The 14,632-nt window shown below is 38.5% G+C and overlaps 1 protein-coding gene across 2 annotated transcripts in view; it reads left to right on the top strand.

Annotated features, from left to right (window-relative positions):
• PDHX (pyruvate dehydrogenase complex component X) overlaps nucleotides 1-4,463 on the top strand; it is a 40,587-nt gene extending 36,124 nt beyond the window's left edge. For both annotated transcript variants that reach the window (XM_070760955.1, XM_070760964.1), the window contains exon 11: nucleotides 4,038-4,463. In XM_070760955.1, the coding sequence (XP_070617056.1) occupies nucleotides 4,038-4,302 (265 nt within the window). In that variant the 3' untranslated portion in view covers nucleotides 4,303-4,463. The remainder of the gene's footprint in view (nucleotides 1-4,037) is intronic.
• Nucleotides 4,464-14,632: the final 10,169 nt, after the last annotated feature.

Below are 14,632 nucleotides of genomic sequence, written 5' to 3'. Positions count from 1 at the left end.
TTATTGTAGGTAGAGGCAGATGTAGGGTTTCCTGCTTGGGCAGGGGGTTGGACTAGATGACCTGCAAGGTCCCTTCCAACTCTTGTTAATCTGTTAAGATGCAAACTTTTAAGTCACCAGGAATAACTGGAAGAATTGCTTAGAGGTATAAGGAAAGCAGAGAAACTCCTCTTTTGTCAGCATCGGTCAATCTTCTTAAAGAGATAAATTGTATTGGACTGTTGTTAAAACAAGGTGTATGTGGCAGTTTTCTTCCCTTTAGAATGGAAGGTAGCTTTTTCTAATGGTATCTGATTTCCTTTCCAAACTGACTCAAAATCCGAAATTAGTCTGAGTGTAGTGTTAAGAAGAAAAATGTTCATCTAAAAGATATGTTCTATACATCTGGACTTTTAAACGAATAGAATATTGTTTTGTTTCATGCCTTCACATTTTTAAAATCTTAATATGCAAGAACATTGCATATTTGGGGAAATGTCAAAAAAAAAAGTAACGGCATTTTTATTAGAGATGCCATGTTCAATTTATAGAAGAGGAGATGGGCCTTACCTGGCAAGGAGAAGATCATAAAACAGATTTGCAGAATGCTTACGTAAAAGCAATAAAATATATTTCATTGGTTCACTGTATTTTGGTGCCAATACCATTTTATCAGATTTCCTGGTATTGATTCTGGTGCATTGGAACAAGCAAGGCTGCTTCCAGGCACCTTGAATAGAATAGAATAGAATAGAATTTTTATTGGCCAAGTGTGATTGGACACACAAGAAATTTGTCTTGGTGCATATGCTCTCAACGTACATAAAGTAAAATATACATTTGTCAAGAATCATGTGGTACAACACTTAATGATTGTCAAAAGGGGTCAAATAAGCAATGAAGAAGCAATATTAATAAAAATCTTAGGATATATGCAACAAGTTACAGTCATACAGTCAGCATGGGAGGAAATGGGTGATAGGAATGATGAGAAAAACTAGTAGAATAGAAGTGGAGATTTAGTAGAAAGTCTGACAGTGTTGAGGAAATTATTTGTTTAGTAGAGTGATGGTGTTCGGGAAAAAACTGTTCTTGTGTCTAGTTGTCTTGGTGTGCAGTGCTCTGTAGCGACGTTTTGAGGGTAGGAGTTGAAACAATTTGTGTCCAGGATGTGAGGGGTCAGTAAATATTTTACCCGCCCTCTTTTTGACTCGTGCAGTATACAGGTCTTCAATGGAAGGCAGATTGGCAGCAATTGTTTTTTCTGCAATTCTGATTATCCTCTGAAGTCTGTGTCGGTCCTGTTGGGTTGCAGCACCAAACCAGACAGTTATAGAAGTGCAGATGACAGACTCAATGATTCCTCTGTAGAACTGAATCAGCAGCTCCTTGGGCAGTTTGAGCTTCCTGAGCTGGCGCAGAAAGAACATTCTTTGTTGTGCTTTTTTGATGATGTTTTTGATGTTAGGTGACCATTTTAGGTCTTGAGATATGATAGAACCTAGAAATTTGAAGGTCTCTACTGTTGATACTGTGTTGTCTAGTATTGTGAGAGGTGGAAGGGAGAAGGGTTTCTCTTAAAGTCTACCATCATTTCTACGGTTTTGAGTGTGTTCAGTTCTAGATTGTTCTGGTCACACCACAAGAATAGTTGTTCAACTTCCCGTCTGTATGCGGATTCATCATTGTCTCGAATGAGTCCGATCACTGTTGTATCATCTGCAAACTTCAGTAGTTTAACAGATGTATCGTATGAGATGCAGTCATTAGTGTATAGAGAGAAGAGAAGTGGTGAGAGTACACAGCCTTGGGGGGCACCTGTGCTAATTGTACATATATCTGATGTGATTTTTCCTAGCTTCACCTGCTGCTTCCTGTCTGTTAGGAAGCTTGTGATCCACTTACAAGTGTGTTCAGGTACCGCTAGCTGATTTAGTTTGGTTAAGAGAATGGATATTTTTCCTCACCTCAGTATGCACCAATTTTGTAAAACCACAATACAGCATTGTATCCTTGTAAACAAAAGAAACATTTTTGCTCAAGCTGTAAAGAAACAGTATTAAACTCCCATGCCAGAGTTTAAATCAAATGCATTCAAAGTAAGACAGGTCTAAATGAGTTCAAAATCATATCGGTGATCTGTACATTTCAAAACTTTTAAAAATGTATTGCTTTCTGTTTATGTCTGGCCATTTGCCATGTTTTTATTAAAATAATCCCTAAAAATCAGCAGAGCATCTGCAGCCCATGAGTCCCATATTGAGCAGCCAAACAATAGGTATGAATGGGTAAGCCTTTGCCAATAAAGGTTTGCCCCTTAGCAGCTTTAACCTGTTCCTTATCAATCAAATGAATCTCTTGCAGTGCTATAAGACCTATCATTTCTATCACCAGTCTGTTTAAGTACTCATATTTACTTCTATTTAAGTGTTCTATATTTAGTTGCAAATAAAGGATCTGGTGTCGGATATATTTTTTTCAGTGCATTAAAAGAGTTAAAAGAACTGTTGTAATCTAATTGCTGCTTCCATAATTTTGGACTATGAGTGATGCAATATCCAATTAGGTCACTGTGTGTATAAACTTTTAGCCACTCTATTAAGACATAATGTTGACCGGAGTATACTATTGTGCAGGTAGCCTACATTTCATACCCCTGGTATGATTTCACTAGAAGCTTGATATCTAGAAGCAGTTAAATGGGTAACTTGATATCAAATTATAACGTCTATCCCATTGCAATTCTATCCCATTGCAATTCTATGGCTCCATATTATGGTGACCATCTTATGTTTTTATCTTAATATTTTATCTCCTATAGTGTATTGCTCACATTCTGTAGAGGCCATACACTAAATCAGTGATTTTCAACCTTTTTTGAGCCGCGGCACATTTTTTACATTTACAAAACCCTGGGGCACATTGAGCGGGGGGGGGGCGCTAAAAAAGTTTGGAGAAAAAAATTCTCCCTCTCTCTCTTCCTCCCCTTCACTCTATTTCTTTCTCCCTCCCTCTTTCTCTCCCTTCCTTCCTTCCTCTTTCTTTCTCTCTCTCTCTCCATCCCTCTTTCTTTCTTTTCCTTCCTCTCTTTTTTGCTCTCTTTCTCCCTCTCTACCTCCCTCTATGTCTTTCTCTCTCCTTCCATCCCTCTCTTTCTCTCTCTCTCTTGCTTTCTTTCTCTTGTTTTCTCTCTCTCTCTTGCTTTCTTTCTCTCTTGTTCTCTTTCTCTCTCTCTCTCTCTCTCTCTCTTGCTTTCTTTCTCTCTCTCTTGCTTTCTTTCTCTCTTTCTTTCTCTCTGAGCTTCGCGGCACACCTGACCATGTCTCGCGGCACACTAGTGTGCCACGGCACACTGGTTGAAAAACACTGCACTAAATAAATAAAACTTAACAGCTATGCAAATGACTCAATAGCTGTGTTTCATCACATAGGATTTTCAACCAGTTCTTACGGCCAAGTACCCCGTTTCATGTTGATGAAGAGTGAGACTATTTGACTTATTTATTTATTTATTTTGTCCAATACAAATTGAAAGTTAAAGAGAATAAAAACATGTAGTAGTAAATATCAGGGAAGGGATTGAAGAAGAGATATGAGAATAGAATACATCAATGAAGAGTAGAGGAAGGGATATATGAATGGGAGAAAAGATATATAAATATAGGAGAGACAATTGGACAGGGGACGGAAGGTACACTAGTGCACTTATGCTCGCCCCTTACTGACCTCTAAGGAATCTGGAGAAGTCAACCGTGGAAAGTCTAAGGGAAAAATGTTGGGGGTTGGGGGTTGACACCACGGAGTCTGGTAATAAGTTCCACGCTTCAACAACTCGATTGCTAAAGTCATATTGTTTACAGTCAAGTTTGGAGCAGTTGATATTAAGTTTGAATCTGTTGCGTGCTCTTGTGTTATTGCGGTTTTGTTCAAAACCAAATTCAAAATCCAGACTTAATCGTTACAACATATTTATTTCTACCTATCTGTACTAAACAGTTTTGAAATTATTTTTCCAGAGTGTCTTATTTTTCTATTTCTTGTCCTTTTTCCAACCAAAGCATCTCAAATCTTGGAATGTTCGGTATCAACAGTTTCATTGGCCTCGTAATGCCTCCTCAAGCCTGCATCTTAGCGGTGGGAGGATCTCGGACAGAACTCACTGTTGTGGAGGATGAAGATGGGAATGAGAAGCTTCAACAACACCAGCTCCTAACGATAACTCTGTCTAGTGATGGTCGAGTGATAGATGATGAACTAGCTTCTAAATTTTTAGATACACTCAAGGCAAACTTGGAGAATCCAGCACGTCTTGCTTTGTGTTAAAAGATCCAAGATTTCATCCTGTGCTTGGCAAAATAGTTAAACTGAATTCCAAAAGAAGATAAAAAGCAACTAGGCACAGAAGTTATGAAAATATGTATAGTGTGACATGGACAACTGAAACTGCTTATTTATTTAAATAAACTTTAAAAGATATTTAATGATTTCTATTTGTTGGCTTTTATATGTTTAAGTACTATTGTGCATGTTACATCTAGAAAACTGGTTCAGAGTAATTTTAGAGTGTATTCTAATATAAATTGGTATTAGCTATGTAACATGTAGAATCTTGGGTAAGATTGAATGAATGTTTTAAAAATACTAAAACTTTTATCTAGGCTGAATATAAATAATCTTTTAAATCTAATCAGACTGAGATGGCAAAATGTAATTGATCTTAGTCAACAGTATTGCTGGTTAATTAAAAAAAGCAGTTACAATAGTATTCAGCTATAATAATAATAATAATAATAATAATAATAATAATAATAATAATTTATTGGATTTGTATGCCGCCCCTCTCCGTAGACTCGGGGCGGCTAACAACAATAATAAACACAACATGTACAATCCAATAATAAAAACAACTACAAACCCCTATTATAAAGCCAAACATACACACAAACATACCATGCATAACTTGTAATGGCATAGGGGGAAGAGCTATCTCAACTCCCCCATGCCTGGCGGTATAAATGAGTCTTAAGTAGTTTACGAAAGACAGGAAGGGTGGAGGCAGTTCTAATCTCCGGGGGGGAGTTGGTTCCAGAGGGCCGGGGCCGCCACAGAGAAGGCTTTTGCCTTGGGGCCCACCAAACGAGAATCTGACTACTGTACATGACAAATTCTCTGCATACCATAAATACAGTGATTGAAGGGGTGGATCTTTGCAGCGTTACCAGTCACAGAGAATGGAGCTCTCCATTCCTGTGCTGCCTTCTCCCTATTTGTTGGTTCTGAAATAGCCAAAGCTGCCTTGTAGGGACGGCAAGGCTAAGAAGAAATCATAACTCTTTTACTGAACCCCGGTTTTCTTTTTCCTCTATGCCACAATGTGGACAAGAGGCAGTCTAAAATGGCTGTCAAGAAGCTGGGGAAGCAGATGACCATCTAAGCATAGTGCAGGTGCGGACTTTGATGAACAGTGTGTGAACTTGGTGAGAATAATTCTTTTTATTCAAATTTTAACCTCAAAAGAATTTCCAGGAAAAGAGAGGTTCACAATTATTTTTAAAGTAGCAATGACCTAGCACTCTGGAAAAAAAACTTTAAAATAGAAGGAAAGAATTAAAGGGAAAGAGGCAGAAAAATTGCTAAATTGGACTTTTAAATTGGATAAGTGTTGCTTTTTTATTTTAAAATACTGGAATTATCTACTTCAAAATCAATGTTATTTTTACATTGTGGGAAAATTTTTAAAAACCTGGTTAATACTGAAATCCAATCTAAGAGCATCATCTGCTGATGAAAGGAAGAGCAACATACTCCCAAAATCTTGGAATTATTTGATTGTTTGGGATTTAAATGTGGAAGACATTAAGAGCCTGAATTTATACAAGGGCGTAAGGAGCTTCTGGAAAACTTATGAGATTATCCAGAGGAACAGTTTGGTTAATTTTTGGATACAAAGAACTAAAAATATTGAATTCTTTTGAGAAGTGATTCTAGGTTTGAATATATGGTCTTTGGATTATTGGACAAAAGGGGGATGCAATTAAATTTAAAGAGATGCTTCATCAAGGAGAAAGGAATAGAACTTGGGAAAATATTGTGTTGGTAATCCAAAGCAGGGGTGGGCTACTGCCCGGATGGGAGAGGATGCAGTGGGGTAGCAAAAATGGAGCTCCACCTGAGAACTCCCAATTGATGTTGAAAGATGTTGAAAGAAAATGCATATAAGCCATCCCACAGTGTGGTAGTAAAAATTTTGGTAGCTCTTCACAAGACATTTTAAAGAAATAATGAATCAAACAGAGAGCATGAATGGAATGCTGGGAAATATAACACAAAGAATGAGTGATCAAACGATCAGGAAGAGGAGTAACTTACAGAAAGAGTAAATGAAAAAAAATGGAACAGAAAGGACAAATGAAACAAGATGATGAGGAGATAACAAAAATAATAAGGGTTGATGATACAAGCTGAGGAGAGAGTATTCTAATTTAACAATTAAATTAAAAATTAAATAAGGAACTGGAGAACCGGGAAGATTTTTATGGGAGAGAGATAGGTGCAAGAGTAGATACTTTAGAAACTAGACAATAGAGAAGGGAGAAATGTTTAAAATGAATAGCCCAGATCTGGAAGCAGACAGAAATAAAGATGCAAGAATGGAATATGGGAGGTAAGTTAAGAAACAAACAATTGAATCTTTAAAGCATACAAAATATGATGGTTGAAAACAAAATACTTTTAAATATAGTAGGGGCATAATCAAAGTTAGAATAGGGATGGAACCTAGAATGTGGGATTAATAAAATACACATTTTCATATAACAGAAGTAATAGCAAGAGGGGAAATTAGAATTTGAATGATTTGAATGTATTACTAAGTATAATATGGTGACTTGCATAATAATAATATCTCAAACTATTGATTAAATAATGAAATATAATTCAATATGAATAGGTGTATAGGTGTATGTTTAGTAAACATAAAAAATATGTTTAAAAATACTTTGTATAAAAATATATGTCATTCAGAATATGGTGACATAAAAATAACATTGAAATATCGAATAACTAAATAATGGATTATGAGTTGAACAAGCAAATAATGGAAGATTTCTATTTAACATAAATGTTTGTACTATTAGAAATACTATAAACTTGTTAAAAGTAATAAATATAATTAATCTAATTATATAAAAGGTATGATACTTAGAATAGGGTGATTGGCATAGAAATTATGCATTGAAATGATTAAATACTGAAATATTACTGTTACAAGAATTATATAAGCTTGTTAAATGAAACAAATATGATTAATACTATTTTATTTGTATTAAAATGTATGACATTCAGATGCCACACTGTTCACTCATTGATTTGTTTGTAAAAAATAAAAAACTGGGAGATAAATAAATATAGTGACTAATAATGATAAATATGTGTTATGAGAAGAAAATGCTGAGTGCCAACATTCAATTACCTAACAATATTAATAATTTGATTTAAAGTACGTTCTGCATTCTATTCCTGTTGAATATGTTTTCTACCTACAGTTCTTGGTAATATGTTGTGAGCTTTGAAAATAATGGTTTCAGAATAAAATCTAAACTTAGATTTTTGCAGTGGAACTTGTAGCATTGGATTTTTCTTGTGGCAGTACTTCCAGCCATAACCTTGGGACATCATACAAAGAAAGTTTGCCCAAATTTCATGGACCCATTCTTTTAAATACAGTAGGCTATAAATTTCAGGCTAATGGGATCGCTACTGTTTATATGTAAATCTCAATGTACAGTGTTTCCTCAATTTCCGCGTTGGATGCGTTCCAGATTGCCCGCGAAAGTTGGATTTCCGCGAAGTAGAGATGCGAAAATAAATGCACTATTTTTGGCTATGAACAGTATCACAAGCCTTCCCTTAACACTTTAAACCCCTAAATTGCAATTTCCCATTCCCTTAGCAACCATTTACTCACCATGTTTATTTACTAAAGTTTATTTAAAAAAATATTTATTAAAGGTGGATGAAAGTTTGGTGATGACATATGATGTCATCGGGCAGGAAAAAACTGTGGTATAGGGGGGAAAAACCACTAAGTAATTTTTAATTAATATTTTTGAAAAACCGTGGTATAGACTTTTCGCGAAGTTTGAACCCGTGAAAATTGAGGGAACACTGTATTTGTATCTTTTCAAGTTCAAAAGTAATACAATTTTAAGAGTTCAAATTAGCATACATAATACCTAATTCATCTTTCAACCGTCTTTGAATGTTTAAATATAAGTTATTGTTATACTTTGAGTACACAGAATTAAATTTTAGCTGGGCAGTTCAGTATAGAAAATCCTTTTATGTAGGGATTGTGTAAGCCAAATATTAGCTATGCTCTAGGATATACACAGAAGCAGTTATCTGAAATAGCATGGTGAAAATTTGCCCAGAGACAGTGAGTCATACAATAGCCATGAACTTTGGACACAGTAAGAAAAATCCCTCAACAGCGCTCCTGGCACGAGATAAGACACTAACAGTGTGATTGGCTGGCAACTCAGCTACCGATAGGTGCATAAAGTGAGAATTTAGTAGCCTATCATAAGCTGTAGATGATACCTTTTATAACCAATTAGAAGCTTAAGAACAGTTGGGTGCTCAGAAGCCTTAATTTTGCATATAGATATAGCCTATGAAAACTTGCGTATTCAAAAGTTTTATTATTAGCCTATAGATTTGAAAAACCTTATATTTGTAGCCTATAAGAAACGTATATTAGGAAAAATTAGACTTGTATTTAGCCAATAGAAAATTACTAGTTGAAACCCCTTCATTTGCATATGAAGGGTATAAAAGAGGCATATTTGTAACAATAAAGCTTTGTCACTTTACCCAGACCATTGACTCCGTGTTTCATTGGTAAGCACTAGTAATGGTTTCAGGATCGGGCCTCGTAAAGTGAACCATCACAGGGTTGTCGAGACCCCCGTCCAGCGGGGATCGCGTCTCGTCAAGTGGTGACCCCAGATGGTGACTGATTGGCCTTAAGGACATCGCTGAGGGGGCAACGCTTGGATCACGCATCTCAGCGCACTCAACCTCCCATCTCTTACCAAGTGCACAAATACGTAAGTATGGGAGTACGGCTGTCTTTGCAACAGGAACTTCATGTTCGGGAATTAGGACAGATAGTTGAAGCTAATAAAACTTATTTAAAAAAGAAAGGGCAATATCCCACAAAGAAGGGATTGGCCAAATTATTATTATATATCTGGCAAGAATGTCCAAGTTATCCTCAAAAAGGAACATTACAAACTGAGGCATGGACAAAAATAGGTGAATATTTACATAAAGAACCAAGGTCAAGGCACTGCATATGGAATTCAAAATTTATATTTAAAAAAAGGAATTCAAAATTTAATTAAACTATGACTTTTAACTCTCACCCCCACCCTCAATCTAGTATGAAATATCTACCACTCAACTTCCGTATCTGCTGATTTTCTAATTGAGACCATTGACCTTAATGGGATTCTTTTCTGCATAAGTATATACAAGATTGCTTTGCTATTCACAATTGCCAGATTTACTGAAACAATTTCCACATGATGTCAAGCCGGTGCAGAGGTTGGTGATAAATTAACAGCTTGCCACACTATCTATAGAAGGCCTGATGTTTATGGGAATTTGGGAGGGGACAGATGCAGCCACAAAGCTGGCACAATCTGAATGGGCAATGTGACAAGTTTGTGGGTGGGGGACAAAAGTTGTGAACTTTCAACTAGGTGGGAAACTCAGATTCAGGTTTCCCAGTGTAGGTTCCAGGATGGTTCCAACAATAAATTGTAACTTTGAGAAGTACTTTGAGTTGGACTCTTATTTAGTTTGGATGCTATCTGGAACCTTGACATATGAATCTTTTCAATGAATAGCCATAAGGGTTTTTTAGCTTTATAAATACATAGTTACTGTTCTGCCGGGCTCAACGGCACGAGCCCCAAATTAGGTGCAAAGTTATGAATTCAAACACGCACACTTGAAAAGTCAAGAACAAAGTTTTTATCGAAAAGAAAAGAAAAACACCCTTTTTGCAGTCAAAGGGCACACTTTCAAAGCAACAGACTTGAAGGCAGTAAAAAGCAATAAACAAAGCAATTAGCGAGCAGCTGTGAAAACGTCGCAGCTACCCTTCTTCAACTGTTGGCAACTCACACACTTGATTATGGTTTAATTTCAAAGTCTTGGGATTGATGCAAAGAGTCCTTGAGACAAAAGGCACTTCCTCTTTCTCTGAATAGATAATCTTCCACACTCAGAAACCGGCAGGCTGCCCATTTAACAGCAGTCCTAATTAGTTGAACTACACCCAACCACAGGTGAACTCTCTTATCTCTTGTAATACCTACGTAGCTGCTCTTTTCTATTCATTGCCCTGCACCTGCGTACGTCAATGAATGCTTCTTCATTTGAGTCCAGCAAAGATGAGGAGGATGAATTACTCCCTAATTGGCTGTCTGCCAGGCCCCCCTCTGAGGATCCCTGTTCACATTCACTCCCTATGTCGCTGTCAGCAGCAGACAACAGTAACACTGGCCTCTGACACTGCGAAGATTCACCCACATCCATCCCAACAGTCCTTGGGGCAGGAGCTGGCCCAGAGCCAACTACAACAGTTACTAATGAAATACAATATGTCCTTGCATATTCTGAACTCCGTGTGGAACTAAAAGTCAATTAGATCTAGGTGAAACAAACATACATAGATTACCATACTGACCACATCAAAAACAAGACCTGTAATGCATCCATCCCCCAACAACAAAAAAACAACATCCCATACACCACCAACCAAGACTAGGAAAGCATGCCCCTCACTTCCTCAATCCAATCTAATATTAATTACAAATGCAAATTAACCAAGTATAGTTAACAAAATGCCCCAATTCTTCCTCCTACTAAACACGACATCTTCGGCAAAGAATTTTTTTAATTTTTCAGTCCAATCACATATACAAAGTAAAATACCATCAATATTGAATTTGTATTACAATAAATCATTGCTACCCACATTAGTACCCACTGCAACAACATCGCCAAAAAGGCTTCAAGAGTTATTAACCTAATCTTATGTAGCTTCTTCTCCGGTAATATCACACTACTAACCAGAGCATACAAAACATTTGCCAGCCCAATCCTGGAATACAGCTCATCTGTCTGGAACTCACATCGCATATCGGACATAAATACATTAGAAAGTGTCCAGAGATATTTTACTAGAAGAGCCCTCCACTCCTCGCAATAGAATATACAACCAGACTTGAAATCCTGGGCTTAAAAGGCTTAGAATTAAGTCGCCTTCAGCACAACCTAAACATAGCTCATAAAATTATCTACTACAACATCCTACCTATCAACGACTTTTTCAGCTTCAACCACATCAATACACAAGCACATAACAGATACAAACTCAAAGTGAACTGCCCCAAACTTGACTGTAGAAAATACAACTTTAGCAACAGAGTGGTTAATCCCTGGAACTTACTACCTGACTTTGTGGTTTCAACACCAAACCCCAAAAACTTTAGCCTTAGTCTGTCCACTGTTGACTCACCCAATTCCTAAGAGGTCAGTAAGGGGCGTGCATAAGTGCACTAGCATGCCTACTGTCTCTGTCCAGTTGTTTCCTGTTATCAGTACCCACCTTATGTATATAAACAATGTTATATCTATGTGTATTACAAATACGTACTTGACAAAATAAATAAATAAATAAAATATTTGCTGCTAAATTTTAAACATTCAAGCTCTAAGTGAAGTAGCTTCATCTTGGCTATCTAACTATATTGCGATAATATAGTACATTTTTAGAATAAAATAGAATTTTTAGAATAGAATAGAATTGTTTATTGGCCAAGTATGATTGGACACATAAGGAATTTGCATATGCTCTCAGTGTACATAAAAGAAAATATATATTTATCAAGAATCAGGAGGTACAACACTTAATGATTGTCGTAGGGGTCAAATAAGCAATCAGGAAACAATATTAATAAAAATATTAAGGATACAAGCAACAAGTTACAGTCATACAGTTATAAGTGGGAGGAGAAGGGTGATAGGAATGATGAGAAAAAAACTAGTAGTAATAACAATGAAGACTTAGTAAATGGTTTGAGTGTTGAGGGAATTATTTGTTTAGCCTAAAACTGTATTCTTCTTAAAATTCATCTTGGTAAGATTTCTGATTCATGGTAAAATAAAAGAAAATTCACATTGCAATAGTGTATTATGGGCTTAATTGGTTGGCACTCTACAGTTAACACAAGGAGTATTCATTGCTGCTAGCAGGATTTCATTTAGCATAGTTATGGTTCGAAAATAGGCTCCCAAAGGAGATAGAATCATTCCTGTTTGGGAGAAAAATTATCAAGCTTAAAATAATAACTGTTTAGTAAAGTAGCTTTGCTTTGCTTGAGTTAAAGGTTTTCAATGTTTTAAAAAGATAACTGTAATATTTATTTTTAATAGGTATATGCTCTTTTCTTTTTATTGCTTGAAAAAAACTTTCTGTGTCCTAGTTCCATAACAACTAGCCCTATGCAAAATTTATTTGTGACCAAGGCAAATCCTTTGAGTAATCAAGTTAAAACTCTCCTCACTAGTTGAAACAGCCTACAGCCTCAGGCTGTACAGATTTGTCCTGACTGCAAAGCTAACAAACTACTTTTAGAAATATAATTTATACCTTTATAGACATTTGTATACATATCTTCTCTTTACTAGCCCTTTTATAGGAATGTTGGGAATTTCAGATATATCTGTGGCGCCTTTCTTTTTACATGAAACTATTGTCTGGTTTATAAAACTAAGATACAGTTATGGTTTACAATTCATTGAATGCATTAGGCAAGATGATGAGTGTAACTCTGGCCCTGGGCTCAGGTTGCTGCTGCTTAATGCCAGGTCGGTGGTAAATAAAGCTCTCCTCATCCGGGATCTGATCCTGGATGAGGAGGCCGACCTGGCATGTATTACTGAAACCTGGCTGGGCCCAGAGGGAGGTGTTCCTCTCTCTGAAATTTGCCCAGCCGGGTTTCAGATATGGCATCAACCTCGACCCCAGGGAAGGGGGGGGAGGAGTGGCTATTATAGCCAGGGAGAGCTTTTGCCTACGTAGACTCATTGCTCCGGAAATTGCAGGCTGTGAGTCACTCTTGATGAAGTTGGACTTAGGGGTTCAGGTGGGCTTATTTCTCACGTACCTGCCTCCCAGCTGTGTGTCAAAAGCCCTGCCTGTGCTACTCAAGGAGGTAGCCGGGTTGGCGGTGGAGTTCCCCGGACTTATTGTCCTGGGGGACTTCAACCTGCCATCACTCGGCGAAACCTCTGGGTTGGCACAGGAGTTCATGGCCACCATGACAGCCATGGACCTGACCCAAGTAGTTCAGGGTCCAACTCATGAGGGAGGGCACGCACCTGACATGGTATTCCTTTCCGAGCAATTGAGTAATGGTCTGAGACTAAGGGGCTTAGAAGCATTGCCTTTGTCATGGTCAGACCATTTTCTACTATGGCTTGACTTCCTGGCTCTAATCCTTCCCCGCAGGGAGGCGGAACCAATTAAGATGTTCCGCCCCAGACACCTGATGGACCCAGAGGGCTTTCAGACGGCGCTTGGGGTTATCCCAGAGGCACTCGTCCACAGTTCGGCGGAGTCTCTTGCGGAAGCCTGGAACAAGGCTGCAGCGGAGGCTCTTGACCGGATTGCGCCTTTGCGACCTCTCCGTGGTGCTAGACCCCGTAGAGCCCCATGATTCAACGAGGAGCTCCGGGAGTTGAAACGCCAGAAGAGACGTCTAGAGAAGCGATGGAGGAAGAGTAGGTCTGAATCTGATCGAACACTTGTAAGAGCTTTTGTTAAGACTTACAAAGTGGCGCTCAAGGCGGCAAGATGCGCGTACCATGCCGCCTTCATTGCATCAGCGGAATCCCGCCCGGCCGCTCTGTTTAGGGTGACCCGCTCCCTTCTTAATCAGAGGGGAGTTGGGGAGCCCTTGCAGAGCAGTGCCGAGGATTTTAACATGTTTTTCACTGATAAAATCGCTCAGATCCGGGCCGACCTCGACTCCAATTGGAAAACAGAGTCGACTGACAACAAGTCAGTCGAGGTGACTGGGGCACGTTCTTGTCCACCTGTCTGGGAAGAGTTTGATCTGGTGACACCTGATGAAGTGGACAAGGCCATTGGATCTGTGAGTTCCGCCACCTGTTTACTGGATCCATGTCCCTCCTGGTTGGTCTCGGCCAGCAGGGAGTTGACACAGAGCTGGGTCCAGGAGATTACCAACGCTTCCTTGGGGAGGGGAGTTTTCCCAACACTCTATAAAGAGGCGCTCGTGCGCCCCCTCCTCAAGAAGCCTTCCCTGGACCCAGCCGTACTTAATAACTATCACCCAGTCTCCAACCTTCCCTTTATGGGGAAGGTTGTTGAGAAGGTGGTGGCGCTCCAGCTCCAACGGTCCTTGGAAGAAGCCGATTATCTAGGTCCCCAGCAGTCGGGTTTCAGGCCCGGTTACAGCACGGAAACTGCTTTAGTCGCGTTGATGGATGATCTCTGGCGGGCCCGGGACAGGGGTTTATCCTCTGTCCTGGTGCTCCTTGACCTCTCAGC

The sequence above is a fragment of the Erythrolamprus reginae genome, chromosome 1 (assembly GCF_031021105.1).
Source record: "Erythrolamprus reginae isolate rEryReg1 chromosome 1, rEryReg1.hap1, whole genome shotgun sequence".
In the NCBI taxonomy this organism is placed as follows: domain Eukaryota; kingdom Metazoa; phylum Chordata; class Lepidosauria; order Squamata; family Dipsadidae; genus Erythrolamprus; species Erythrolamprus reginae.
Note: the sequence above shows the minus strand (reverse complement) of the source record. Positions and strands in the feature narration are given on the sequence as shown.